The sequence below is a fragment of the Thamnophis sirtalis genome, unplaced genomic scaffold (genome assembly GCF_051295495.1).
Source record: "Thamnophis sirtalis isolate CommonGarterSnake01/CBP01778 unplaced genomic scaffold, rThaSir2_p1.2 scaffold_1, whole genome shotgun sequence".
In the NCBI taxonomy this organism is placed as follows: domain Eukaryota; kingdom Metazoa; phylum Chordata; class Lepidosauria; order Squamata; family Natricidae; genus Thamnophis; species Thamnophis sirtalis.
Window position 1 is genome coordinate 169,615,213 of NW_028261381.1, and position 12,945 is coordinate 169,628,157.

Genomic DNA, 12,945 nt, shown 5'->3' on the forward strand with positions numbered 1-12,945 from the left:
AACTGTCCTCACTGTTAGGAAGTTTCTCCTTAATTCCAGGTTGCTTCTCTCCTTGATTAGTTTCCATCCATTGTTTTTTGTCTAGCCACAACCGAGCCCAGAATTTATGTTGCTATGTGAGAAATTTCTTACATTTTGCCCCATTTTGCAACTTTTCTTGACACATTTGTTGAGTGAATCCCTGCAGTTCTTAAATTAGTAATACCGTTGTTAAGTGAATGTGGCTTCCCCATGGATTTTGTCAAGTCAGAATGATGCAAAAGGTGATCACATGACCCAGGGACACTGCAATTGTCATAAATATGAGCTAGTCAGTAGTGGGTTCCGGTCGGTACGCCCCAGTATGGGCGTACCGGTGGCAGCTGGGAACAGCTGCCACTGTACCAAAATGGTTTCCTTTGGGCCCACCCGCCAGCCCTCGTTTCTTACCTCTTTTTAAGCTAGCAGGCCATTTGCACACGCACACGCAGCATATGGCGCCTGCGCGACACTCCGCCGAGCAGCTGGAGTGCCGCAGGGCAGTGGGTGCGCATGTGTACGCAGCGCGTGAGCTGTGGTGGACGCCTGGCCCATCGCAGCATACCATTTATGACGGGATTCGGAACCCACCACTGGAGCTAGTTAACAAGCATCCGAATGTAAATCAAGTGACCATGGGGATGCTGCAAGGGTCATAAGTGTGAAAAATGGTCATGTCACTTTTTCAGTGCCATTATAACTTTGAGCGGTCACTGCATGAACTGTTGTATGTCAAGGACTATATTTGTAAGATTCACAATTTAAACAAGCATATCCTAAATTACTGTATTTTTCGGAGTATAAGACGCTCCTTTTTCCCTAAAAAAAAAAGGCTGAAAATCTGGGTGCACCTTATACACTGAAAACATTTTTGCCTACCGAAACCCCGCCCCCTTCACAAAATGGCCATGCATAGCCTTTAGAAGGCTCCCAGAGTGCTCCTCGGGGCTGGGGAGGGCAGAAATGAGTGGAAAACAGACTGTTTTTTGCTCAATTTTGCCTTCCCAGCCCCCAGGAGCACTCTATAAACCTCCTAAAGGCTATGCATGCCCTTTTTTTGGACAGAAAAGGGCCCATTTTCAAGAGAGAGGCTATTCATGCCCCCCCCTTTTTTAGAAAAAACGGGCCCGTTTTCCCAAAAAACAGGGAGGTCTGAATTGTGCAAAAACCTTTTTTTTAATTTGCCTCTTCAAATTCTTGGTGCATCTTATACTCCGGTGCGTCTTATACTCCAAAAAATACGGTAAGCTTTCATGGTGTAGTTCTCATGGTGCAAATCAAATCAACCCCATCAGGGCTATTTCAAATGTGTTAGAGATCAAATTCTACAACCCAGTTTCTCAACCTTCTCAACTTTATGACACACAGATTTCAATTCCCAGAATCCCACTTTCTTAAAGTTGCCAAGGTCAGAAAATACAGATAGGTCTTGACTTGCCACAATTGAAGCCCAAAATGTCTGTTGCCAAGCGAGACAGTTAAGTTTTGCCCCATTTTACGACCTTTCTTAGCACAGTTAAGTGAATTTCTTCAGTTATTATGTTAGTTAACACAGTTGTTATGTGAATCTGGCTTCCCCATTGACTTTGCTTGTCAAAAGGTGGCAAAACATGAGCCCAAGACATTGCAACCATCATAAATTCTTGCATTCCCTCATAGTATGGGAGCAGCTCTGCAGCGGACAAAAAAGCTCTACAGAAAATCATTAAAACTGCCCAAAATATCACCGGGTTCCAGCTACCAACCCTGGATGACATCTTTACATCTCGCTGATTGAGGAAGTTGCAAAACATTCTCAGGGACTCTTCCCATTCTGCTTATAATCTTTTTAGACTGTTGCCTTCTGGCAGAAGATACAGAACAATTAAAACTAGGACCACACATCTTTGGAATAGCTTTTATCCCAGAGCTATAATTGCACTCAACAATGACCTAAAGGGCCACCATCAGTGAACTATTGGACAGCAGTACTTGGCCTCTTGTGTGGATGACCGGATGGTTTAGGGGCAGGGAAGTTTTTTGGTGGGTGGGGTGGTGTTTGGGGATTGTTATGTGTGTTGGGCCTGGTCTCTGGGTGTTATGTTCTACATGGGGCAGCCTTTGAAGAGTATTCGGAGACTTCAACTCGTCCAGAATGCAGTCTCGCGAGCGATTGTGGGTGCACCTCGGTACACCCACGTTACACCTATCCTCCGCGAGCTGCACCTACCGATCGGTCTCCGGATACGCTTCAAAGTGCTAGTCGTAACTTATAAAGCCCTTCATGGTATTGGACCTGGGTACTTGAGAGACCGCCTGCTGCCAATTACCTCCCAAAGACCCGTCAGATCTCACAGGGTCGGCCTCCTCCGGGTTCCGTCCACCAGCCAATGCCATCTGGCTACTACCCGGGGGAGGGCCTTCTCTGTAGCAGCTCCGGCCCTTTGGAATGAACTCCCCGCGGAGATCCGGACCCTCACCTCTCTCCAGGCCTTCCGGAAAGCTGTCAAAACCTGGCTGTGCCAGCAGGCCTGGGGTTGATGAGTTCCCCTCCCCTCTCGACTGGTATGGCTGTGTGATTTTCGTGTATTTTAATTATGTGTACTGTTGTTTATGTTCCCTTTCCCCTTTGAGTTGTTCACCACCCTGAGTCCCTCCTGGAGAAGGGCGGCATACAAATAAACCAAATACAAATACAAATACAAATGTGAATTTTGTTGTATGTGTAAACTCTGTATAGACGTACAATGACAATAAAGTAAAGTAAGTAAATACGACAGTCATCAAACGCCTGAATTTTGATCATGTGACCATGAATATTTTGCAACAGTCATAAGTGTGAAAAAAGTCTCTTAGGATGGTCACTAAATGAACGGTTGTAAATTGAGAATTACCTGTACTGCTACAATCTTTAACCAGAGGGGGACACGAAAACTTTAACCGGAGGACATGAAAACTTGAGATAACGGAAAATCTAAGAATTATAGAGAGTAGAGCTTTTTATTGGTCATTATTTAGAGAAAAGAATAAAAATAATAAAATAAACAGAATCCCACTTCCTAATATATCCCAAGTCCTTCCTGAGGTGGTCTCCGTTTCACGTCTTAGTATTAGCATCAAAATGGTTTTGTCTTCCAATACTTTTTCCCTAATTTTGTATTCTGTTTCCGGAGCAGACGCCAGTATTGCATAGTATCCGGGTCAAGTTCTTCCAACTTCTTAGGGGGGCCTAGGTCCATTTTGAAAAGCCTGGGGGGGGGAGAAAAAAGAAGAGAAACAGCCATAATAAAATAAATTGAGTCAAGCAGCATCTTGAAAAGTTTGTAAACAGCAGGGACTGTAGCTTTCTATGGAGGAAACTGTCTGCAACAGTGTTAGCAACAGCATTTAGACTTATATTATGCTTACAGCCCTCTCTAAGTGGTTGAGAGAGTTAGCATATTGCCCCCAACAAGCTGGTGTCTCATTTTACTGACTGCTGAAGGCTGAATCAACCTTGAGCTGGTGATAATCAAACACCTGGCAGTCATCAGCCTGCAATACTGCATTCTAACCACCGCGCCACCACGGCTCTGATCAAACCTCTGTACAAGTAGTCCTTGAATTACGGCCACAACTGAACCCAACATTTCCATTCCGATTGGTATTGGAGGGTTGCGCCATTTTATGCCATGAAGTGAATCACTGCAATTGTTAAGTTAATAATAACATGGTTGTTAAGTGAATCTGGCTTCCCCATTGACTTTGCTTGTCAGGAGGTCAGAAAGGGGGGTCACATGACCCCGGGACACTGCAACCGTCATAAATATGAGTCAGTTGCCAAGCATCCAAATTCTGATCAGGTGACCGTGGGGAAGCTGCAAATGGTGATTGGCAACTTAGAGCATTAAAAGATTGGTCATAAGTAACTTTTTTCAGTGCCGCTGTAACTTTGAATAGTCACTAAGTGAATGGCTGTAGGTGAAGTGCTTATCTGTATCTGCCTTAGTCACTGTTCTTTTATTTTAAATCTGGAAATAACAAACACACATAAATAAATGTGGTTTATTCTCAGATCATCATCCTCATTTTAGCCATTGTCTATCCTCTGCAGGATGAAGGCCTCTTCCGTATGTTTCCAACCGATACAGTCCTTTCTTTTTGCCAATTGGGCCCGCAATATTTGCTTGATGTTATCCATCCATCTTCTTTTAGGTCTCTTTCGTGGGTGCTTTTTATCCAGTGGGATCCATTCTACGACTGCCACCCGCCATCGGTCCTTCTTGCTATGTGACCAGCCCACTTCCGTTTCCATTCTTTTACTCTTTTCACGGCCTCGTATATCTTTTGTTTGCTCTCTAATCCATATGCGGGTCTTTCTATCTTGTCATTCACAGATAATGGTCAAGTATTACTGTGGTAGCATATGTGAAAGGATGACACCGTGAAGTGAATGAAAGCTATTTAGAAAATGTGTGTCTGTGTGTGTGTGTGTGGGGGGGAATTTTGCATGAGGCAGAAAGACAAACATTTACATTTACATTTACATTTATTATATTTATATGCCGCCCTTTTCCCCCGAAGGGGACTCAGGGCGGCTAACAAATCAAATCAGGGAAGGGGGGGGGGGGTACAGACAAAAAATAAAAAATAAAAAACGAAATGTAACAATACATAATTTAAAAACACACAACAGTCATACCATTCGAAACGGGGGCAACAGCTCTTTAGCCCCAGGCCTGTTGGAACAGCCAGGTTTTAACGGCTTTGCGGAAGGCCTGGAGGGTGGTGAGGGTTCGAATCTCCACGGGGAGCTCGTTCCAAAGGGTCGGAGCAAATGAAACACAAATGAAGTTTTAAAAAAAATTACAAAACGAAGGAGCAGTCAGAAGAATGGAGTGAACTGGAAAGCAGACAATCAAAACTGATAGTGAGGCGGTAGATCCGGGTGAGCATCTACGGCGCCTTTACAATCTGTGGACTTCAACTCCCAGAATTCCACAGCATTGAAAAAAAGTGATGTATGACCAATTTTCATGCTTATGTGTCAACTCTCAAAACAACTTTAGCTGAAGCCATATTCCTTTTACTTCGTTTCTTAGTTGCCATACATATGGGGGGGGGGGAGAGAGGGGGAACTACAGGGTGTAGCATAATTTCCTCCCTGATGCCAGATATAACAGCGATAAGTCCCGTGGGAATCAAGGTTGTCTCAAGGACACCTCCTGAGGGCTGGAGGGGGTAGCTGAGCAGCCTGCTATCCATCTGGTTGGTTAACGTGATCAGTGACACTAGTAGGGTGGGCAATATCTATTCCTTTTATTATAATAAAACCCAGGAAATATTTAGAGTTCGTTTCACATTTGAACGTGCCAATATGATGTACGCAATCAGTGTTGTGGCCCGCCAGCAGAGCTGGCAGCAGATTTGGACAGTGAGGATGTTGGGGAGGAAGATGGGCCAGTCCTGGAGTCTGGGGAAAGCTCTGATGAGGGCTCTGTGTCGGAGGCAGAGAGGGGGCCAGGGCCGTCAGACAGTTATCAGCTGCCTTCAGAGTCAGACATCAGTGAGGCAGAAGAACAGCTGGAGCCTGTTCCCAGTGTGCGCATGCGCAGAGTTGCCAGACGAAGGGAACAGCTCAAGAACAGGGGTCGACTTGGGAGTAAGGCCACAGGTGGATGATGAATGGCCCCTCCCAGAGGAAATAAAAGAGGAGCAAAAGGGGAGTGGAGTTTGCAGGAGACGATTAGTTCGCTTAATTGGCCTGTGACTCTCCGGAGACTCCTTGCCAAGTTTTGCAGATATTGGCCTGTCAGCTCTCCAAGCCAGATAAGCTCTGTGACTGTAAATCCTCCCTTGAAAGACTTTGCCAGATGTGAATGAGCAGAATTCACAGTCAATTAATAAAAGGGATTTTTTGTCGGGACAAGGAGTTGGCTTCATGCTTTTGGGAAGCCTAAATCAGGACAATTAAATGGATCTTTGAGAAAAGCCTCGGAATCCTGAATTGATTGGGCCATTACTCGGAACCCTGACATTATGACTATTGCACATTATGGTCGCATGATCAAAATTCGGGTGTTTGACAACTGGTGTGAATTTATGACAGCTGTGCTGTCCCCGGGTCATGTGATCATCTGTAAAAGTCAATGAAGAAAACCCAGATTTATTAAACGGCTGTACAATTCATTTTACAACTGCAATGACCCACTTAACAAGTGTGCCAAAAAAAGGTTGCAAAATGGGCCAAAACGTACTTAACAAGTACTTTGTTTAGCAACGGATATGTTGGTCTCCACTGTGGTTGTACCTCGAGGACTAACCATAATGTTGTTTCTCTAATCCAAAATGTTCTTTACTTGTTCTGTCCTCTGCAGCCATAAGGACTAGAAACGTTATTAAGAAAACCAATGTTTGCAGAGTCTGGAAACCGGGAACCAGTACCACTTTTGATGGATAGTTGGCAAAGTGCTTTAAAACTTGAACAAGAAGTGACATTCGGAAGCAGTGGAAATTTGATCCAAGTCATCCTCAGCTTACGACCATCATGGAATCCGGAGTTTCCGTCATGATGATCATAAGCAGGGCTGGGATTCTACCAGTTCGGACCGGTTTGGGTAGCTTTGACTATCAGCTGGGAGCGAACCTGTTATCTCCGACTTTCAGCTGGGTCTGCCCACACACACCCCTGCGCTATACTCGCCTATATTCCCTTTTCTGAAGCCCAGCCCCGCACCTCAGCTGTCTTCCTCCTGTGGAAGGTTTGAGGTTTATTTGATTTATATGCCGCCCTTCTCCCAAGGACTCTGGGCGGCGTACAACATTAAAAGAAACACATACTACAAAAGTTAAAAAGAAATTAAATAGGATATCCCCAAACCCAATTAAAATTAACAATGACACATTTTTTTAAAAGAATTCAAATTCAAATTAACAATAATCAATACTTTGATTTGTTTTGTTCAGGCTAGGCCGGCTTGCTGGAAAAGCCAACTTTTTAGGGTGCGTCGGAAGGACCGGAGGTCAGGGATTATACGAAGCTCCGGGGGCAGCTCATTCCAGAGGGAAGGCGCTCTCACAGAGAAGGCTCTCCCCCTGGGGGGTCACCAGTCGACACTGTCTGGCCGACGGCACCCTGAGGAGGCCAACTCTGTGGGATCGCACTGGACGATGGGAGGCTACCGGTGGCAGTAGGTGGTCTCGTAGGTACCCTGGGCCTAAGCCATGGAGCGCTTTAAAGGTCATAATTAGTACCTTGAAGGTGATTTCTCTGTAAACTGTGCATGGGCATGTCAAGCACATCAGATGTGAAGCGTGCGTGAAGCGAACCAGTTGTTCAACTGGTAGGATCATACCCCTGGTTATAAATCGAGTCCTTCATTTACCCAGAACAACATAATAGCAAAGAGAAGCAAAAGACTTCTGTGGCCCCAATCTCATTCCTCTTTTGCCCACAATCGTAAGAGAGGAGGGTCACTGCTCACCATTCAGGATACTCGGAGTCTGGCTTCAGCTCTACGTCAGTCCCTTCCTTGTAGATGTTCACCCCCATAGCATGAGTGGTGAGCTTAACTGGGTCCTTGCATATTTCAGGGCCTTTCAGTTCTTCTTTGGAAAGTCCTTTTATTTTGCCTTTCACTACTAAAAAGAAATATATATATATATATTTCAGAAGCTGGTTTGGCACATAAATAAAATGTGAGTACATTATTCAGGAGTAGGGGAGGAAAGAGGATCACTCTGCAAGTCAATCATCTCTGGGGATATGGAAAAAAACCTTCTTTTACATTCCTTTTTCACACTCTAAGGCAGTGGTCTCCAACCTTGGCCACTTTAAGACTTGTGGACTTCAACTCCCAGAGTTCCTCAGCCAGCAAAGCTGGCTGAGGAACTCTGGGAGTTGAAGTCCACAAGTCTTAAAGTGGCCAAGGTTGGAGACCACTGCTCTAAGGAACTCAAGCTTAATGCCCCCAGAAAAATACTTTCAGGAAGCAGCTCAAAAAGGGCACCTTCTGCAAATATCCCTATCATGAGGACTAGCTACTTTCTGCACATGCAGTCATCTGGTTTACATAACCCCCAAATTGTACTGTATACAGATAGTCCTTGAGTCACAGCAGTTCATTCAGTGACCATTCAAAGTCACAGTGGCATTGAAAAAAGTTACGACTTATGACCATTTTTCACACTTCCCACTGTTGAGACAACCCCATGTCACGTGATTAAAAGTCAGATGCTTGGCAATTGACTCATAGTTATGACGGTTGCGGTGTCCCAGGGTCAGGTGATCACATTTTGCGATCTTCTGACAAGCAAAGTCAATGGGGAAGGCAGGTTTCACTTAACCATGTTACTAACTTAAACTTCCGTGATTGTAAAGATTGAAAGATTGTAAAGTGGAACAAAATTCACTTAACTGTCTCATTTAGCAACAGAAATTTCGGGCCCGTTGTGACCATAAGTCAAGGACTACCTGTATTTTGATTAATTTGGGTTTAGGGTATTGCCTGAACTTCCACTATTGTAATATATATCTAGATTCAGCCACAGTTTTATTCCATATGGTATCAACCTTATGAACTCTCAGGTTTCTTCTTTCCACTATGTATTCAAGATGGACAGTTATTAATTTATATATTAGGGTGTAGGTATATACATATGTATGTATATAGCATATCTATATGTATGTTATATATGTGCATATTTTTGAGAACAGGGAATAGCATTTCATTTTTAATGTGTGCCAGAGTGCCCACAGAGGGGGGGAAAACTCAATAAAGGTTATCTTATCTATAAAATATATAAAGCTTAGAATAACACAACTAAGAGACAGTTTGCTGTAGTGGCTAGAGGCAGACCAGGTAGGCTAAAAATCAGTGTTTTTCAATCTCAGTGACTTTTAAGAGGTGTGGACTTCAACTCCCAGAATTCCTCAGCCAAAAATGCTGGCAGAGGAATTCTGGGAGTTGAAGTCCACACATCTTAAAATTGACAGCGTTGGGATACACTGGCAAGCATAAGTAAAAACTTTTGAAAGCAATAAGCTTTTTAAACTAATCCACTGGATTAGTCTAAAAGGCTGGGGTAACAGCACAAATGGAACTTCCACGCAGAAGAGCAATCTATCAAAAATAAACAAAGAGTCAGACTTTAACAGAATAACAAAAGTTTTAATCTATTCTCGAATACAGCTCGTCTGCCTGAACTCCACACTGTATATTGGACATTAATACAATTCGAGCACGTCCAGAGGTATTTCACAAGAAATACCCACTCCTCGGCTCACAATAGAATCCCTTATGCCACCAGGCTTGAAATTTGGGGCTTGGATCATCTAGTACTACACTGATTAAGGTCTCAACTAAGCGTAGTACACAAAATTGTCTGCTACAATGCCCTACCTGTCAATGTCTACTTCAGCTTCAACCTCAATAATACACCTGCAAATAATAGATACAAATTCAAGGTAAACTGCTCCAAACTCGATTGCAGAAAATACGACTTCAGCAACAGAGTGGTCAATGCCTGGAATGCTCTACCTGATTCCGTTGTTACATCCTCAAACCCCCATAACTCTAACCTTAAACTGTCTACTGTGGACCTCACCCCTTTCCTAAGAGGTTCGTAAAGGTGGCGTGCTTAAGGGCACCAACATGCCTAACATCTCTGTTCTATTGTCCCCATTTATTCGTACCCATTTCCTTTGTTCATGTCCATGTTTATACTTATAGCTGTTATCTTGTACATGTTCGACAAACTAAATAAATATATATAAATAAAATAAAGTTGGAAGGGACCTTGGAGGTCTTCTAGTCCAACCCGCTTCTCATGCAAGTAATCCTATAGTACCATTTCAGACAAATGGTTGTCCATTTGGTGGAAGGCTATTCTGAGATGTCCCCCATCCGACCATGGAGGACGCCCAAGGCCCTTCCAGTCTGGCTTACCCGTTTTTTTGGCAGCATAGTTTCTGACGGTCAGCCGCCACCACGGAAGTTTGGAGAGCGAGGAGCAGACAGCAGCCCGCAGCTGCAGCCCAACCAAAGCCATGCGACCTCGAAACCTACCCTCTTGCTGACTCTGGAGGCTTCAGACAAACGGAGTCGGCGCAGAAGCAGAGAGCATTCTGGGAAACGTAGTTCTCCCCGTTTCCTTTTGCGACCGCCGAGCGTTGATGACAATGACGACTTAACACTTTCTTCCCCAACCGGGCGCCCGCCTCAAACGTGCTGCATCACAAGATCCGTCTTCTCCAGTCCGCTTGGACAAATATTTCATAGGTTGCAATAGGTTTCCTCCAAGGAAAAATCCCCACAGATTCTTGCACTTATGAAATATTATGAAATGTTCATTGTAGTTGATGTCCAAATGGAAGATGTTCCCGCCATCCCTAACTCACTTGGGCGCAGTCCTTGAAGCCCAATTTTGGTGGCATGCTGCAGATTTGCTCAGAAAAGCATCCACATTCTTTTTTAAAAAACTTTTTATAGCAATGTTTAAGCTTTCTTTTAAAATACAAACATTTCAGCATTCATTAAACAGTGTGTCATCTAGCTACAGATGTTTTGTTTCATAACAGTTAAAGCTTACCACCATATTCATTATTTATATCTATTCTTATTTTAATTCTGATACTTAAAACAACACAACATTTCTTTTTTTTAACTTTTTTTGGATTTTTTTTTAATTTTCTTTTAATACAAACATTTCATCATTCATTAAACAGTCGTCTGGCTACACATTTTTTGTGTCATAACAGTTAAAGCTTAAGAAAAGTGTCTATATTCCATTGGATTCTGATATATTACAGCAGGATAACAGGCTACTGGCGCAGTTCTTTTTCTTCCCTCATAGAATATGAGGATTTTTCATGATAGTCTGTCTGTACATTATTTTTTAAAAGTTCACTATATCTTAGATCAGTGGTTCCCAAACTTGGCAACTTTAAGACTTGTGGACTTCAAGTCCCAGAATTCTCCAGCCAGCAGACCTCTGCTGGCTGGAGAATTCTGGGACTTGAAGTCCACAAGTCTTAAAGTTGCCAAGTTTGGGAACCACTGACTTAGATGAGTTTAAAATAGAATGTGTTCCAAGAGTTATTTAGTATACAGCTCAATCCTGTGCAAAGATGAAAACATATACAGCTCAAATTAATCCCTCTTCACTACAAAAATAACTCCACTGTTATTTTTCTCCGTCTCACCCAATCCTGAGTAATTCAGCTATTTTTATTTCTGATTTCACAGGTTTTAAATGTTTTTGAGTATGACACATCTGACCGGTCAATGATTGTAGATAAACTTTATTAATACTGTAGTACTTACCGTACTACTTTGGAACGCCTCGAACAATTTCAACCAACTCAGTTCCTAGGGGACAACTTCCAAATACAGTAGGTGGAATTTCCAGTTCCCAATCAACAAAGAATAATTTGTGGGTTGATGTCACACACCTGGACATTTATTATAGGTTAGAACCCACTCATTTAAGATTGCTGATTTTAAAAATTATGTTGGCTGGCAGAAGCTGTTATATTATAGTCCCCATCTCTCGTAATCAGTAGGACTTTATAATATGCTAGCCGATAACCCGGTGTTGCCTGGTTATTTATTTATAAGGGGGAAATGTCTGGACCAAACGTAATTTCTAAAGTTGGATTTCCCCCCTTACCAGAGGGAGCCCCCTTGTGGAGGACTGTGAAGCCATTACCATGGCAACTCCACTGCGCTGTACAGTATAAGCCATTTTAGGGCACAACATGCTGTATCTTAACAGAACACACACCCCGAGGGGTGTTAGGGGTGTCTTACCCCACACAGTATTTGTTTCCAGAGAGTAAGTCATCTGTGTACCAAGTTTGGTTGAAATTGTTTGAGGCATTCCAGAGTTATGCTGGAACATACACACAAACAAACATACACACACAGAGCCATACATACGAGAGAGAGAGAGAGAGAGAGAGAGAGAGAGAGAGAGAGAGAGAGAGAGGGAGAGAGAGGGAGGGAGGGAGGGAGGAAGGGAGGAGAGAGAGAGAGAGAGAGGGAGGGAGAGAGAGAGAGAGGGAATAAGGTTCTAGAGACAGTATTGAGTTGAGTTTATTATATTTCTATGCCGCCCTATTCCCCAGAGGGGACTCAGGGCGGCTCACAACCAAGTGGGGGGGGGGGTTACAAATAAGAAAAAAGAACACGAACAAAACAATACCACAATTTAAAACACTCAACAACCATACCATTCGAGAGGGGACAAAAACTCATTAGCCCCAGGCCTGTCGGAACAGTCAGGTATTTTCAACATTAAGCAAAAATCTCCTGCAAACTCCATTGCCCTTTTGCTCCTCCATTCCCTATGGGAGGGGCCATTCATCATCCACCTGTGGCCTTACTTCCGTCATTCCTTGGTCTTTAGGTGTTCCCTTCGTCTGGCAACTCTCTGCATGTGCACACTGGGAACAGGCTCCAGCTGTTCGTCTGCCTCACTGATGTCTGATTCTGAAGGCAGCTGATAACTGTTAGACAGCACTGGCCCCCTCTCTGCCTCCGACATAGAGCCCTCATCAGAGCCTTCCCCAGACTCCAGGACTGGCCCATGTTCCTCCCCAACCTCCTCACTGTCTGAGTCTGCTGGTCCATTGGCCTCTGGCGGACCACAACAGAATCCCTGATCAAATAGCAAAGCTCTATGAAAGAAAATTTGCTGTGCTTGAGCCTTCCTTCCTTCTTTCCTTCCTTTGCTTCCATCCATCCATCCATCCATCCATCCATCCTTCCATCCATCCATCCATCTTAGTCTAGACTAAGATGAGAGAAGTTTTGGTTTTGTACTACACTGGATTACATCCCTGAGCAAACAGCTATATTGTAACTCACCCAGAGTTACCTTGTGGTAAGATAGGCAGCCAATAAATTTAATAAATAAATATTTTTTTGTAGATTTATGGTATACCCACCCTAACACAAAGAAGGAGAA

At 43.6% G+C, this 12,945-nt stretch overlaps 1 protein-coding gene across 1 annotated transcript; it reads right to left on the reverse strand.

Annotated features, from left to right (window-relative positions):
• Positions 1 to 2,978: 2,978 nt before the first annotated feature.
• MRPL54 (mitochondrial ribosomal protein L54) lies at positions 2,979 to 10,082 on the reverse strand. The gene is made up of 3 exons (XM_087703277.1): positions 9,924 to 10,082; positions 7,461 to 7,617; positions 2,979 to 3,246 (listed from the first exon to the last, which is right to left on the reverse strand). The coding sequence occupies exons 1-3, from the start codon at positions 10,024 to 10,026 to the stop codon at positions 3,114 to 3,116; spliced, it is 393 nt and encodes a 130-aa protein (XP_087559403.1). The 5' UTR covers positions 10,027 to 10,082; the 3' UTR covers positions 2,979 to 3,113.
• Positions 10,083 to 12,945: the final 2,863 nt, after the last annotated feature.

Bases quoted from the DNA above. Each gene is read 5' to 3' on its own strand.
- MRPL54 (XM_087703277.1), bottom strand. From the start codon at position 10,026: ATGGCTTTGGTTGGGCTGCAGCTGCGGGCTGCTGTCTGCTCCTCGCTC. The intron at 7,618-9,923 runs GTAAGCCAGACT...ATTTCTTTTTAG, and splicing joins CTATGCTGCCAAAAAAACGG to TAGTGAAAGGCAAAATAAAA. The intron at 3,247-7,460 runs GTGAGCAGTGAC...TCCCCCCCCCAG, and splicing joins GACTCCGAGTATCCTGAATG to GCTTTTCAAAATGGACCTAG.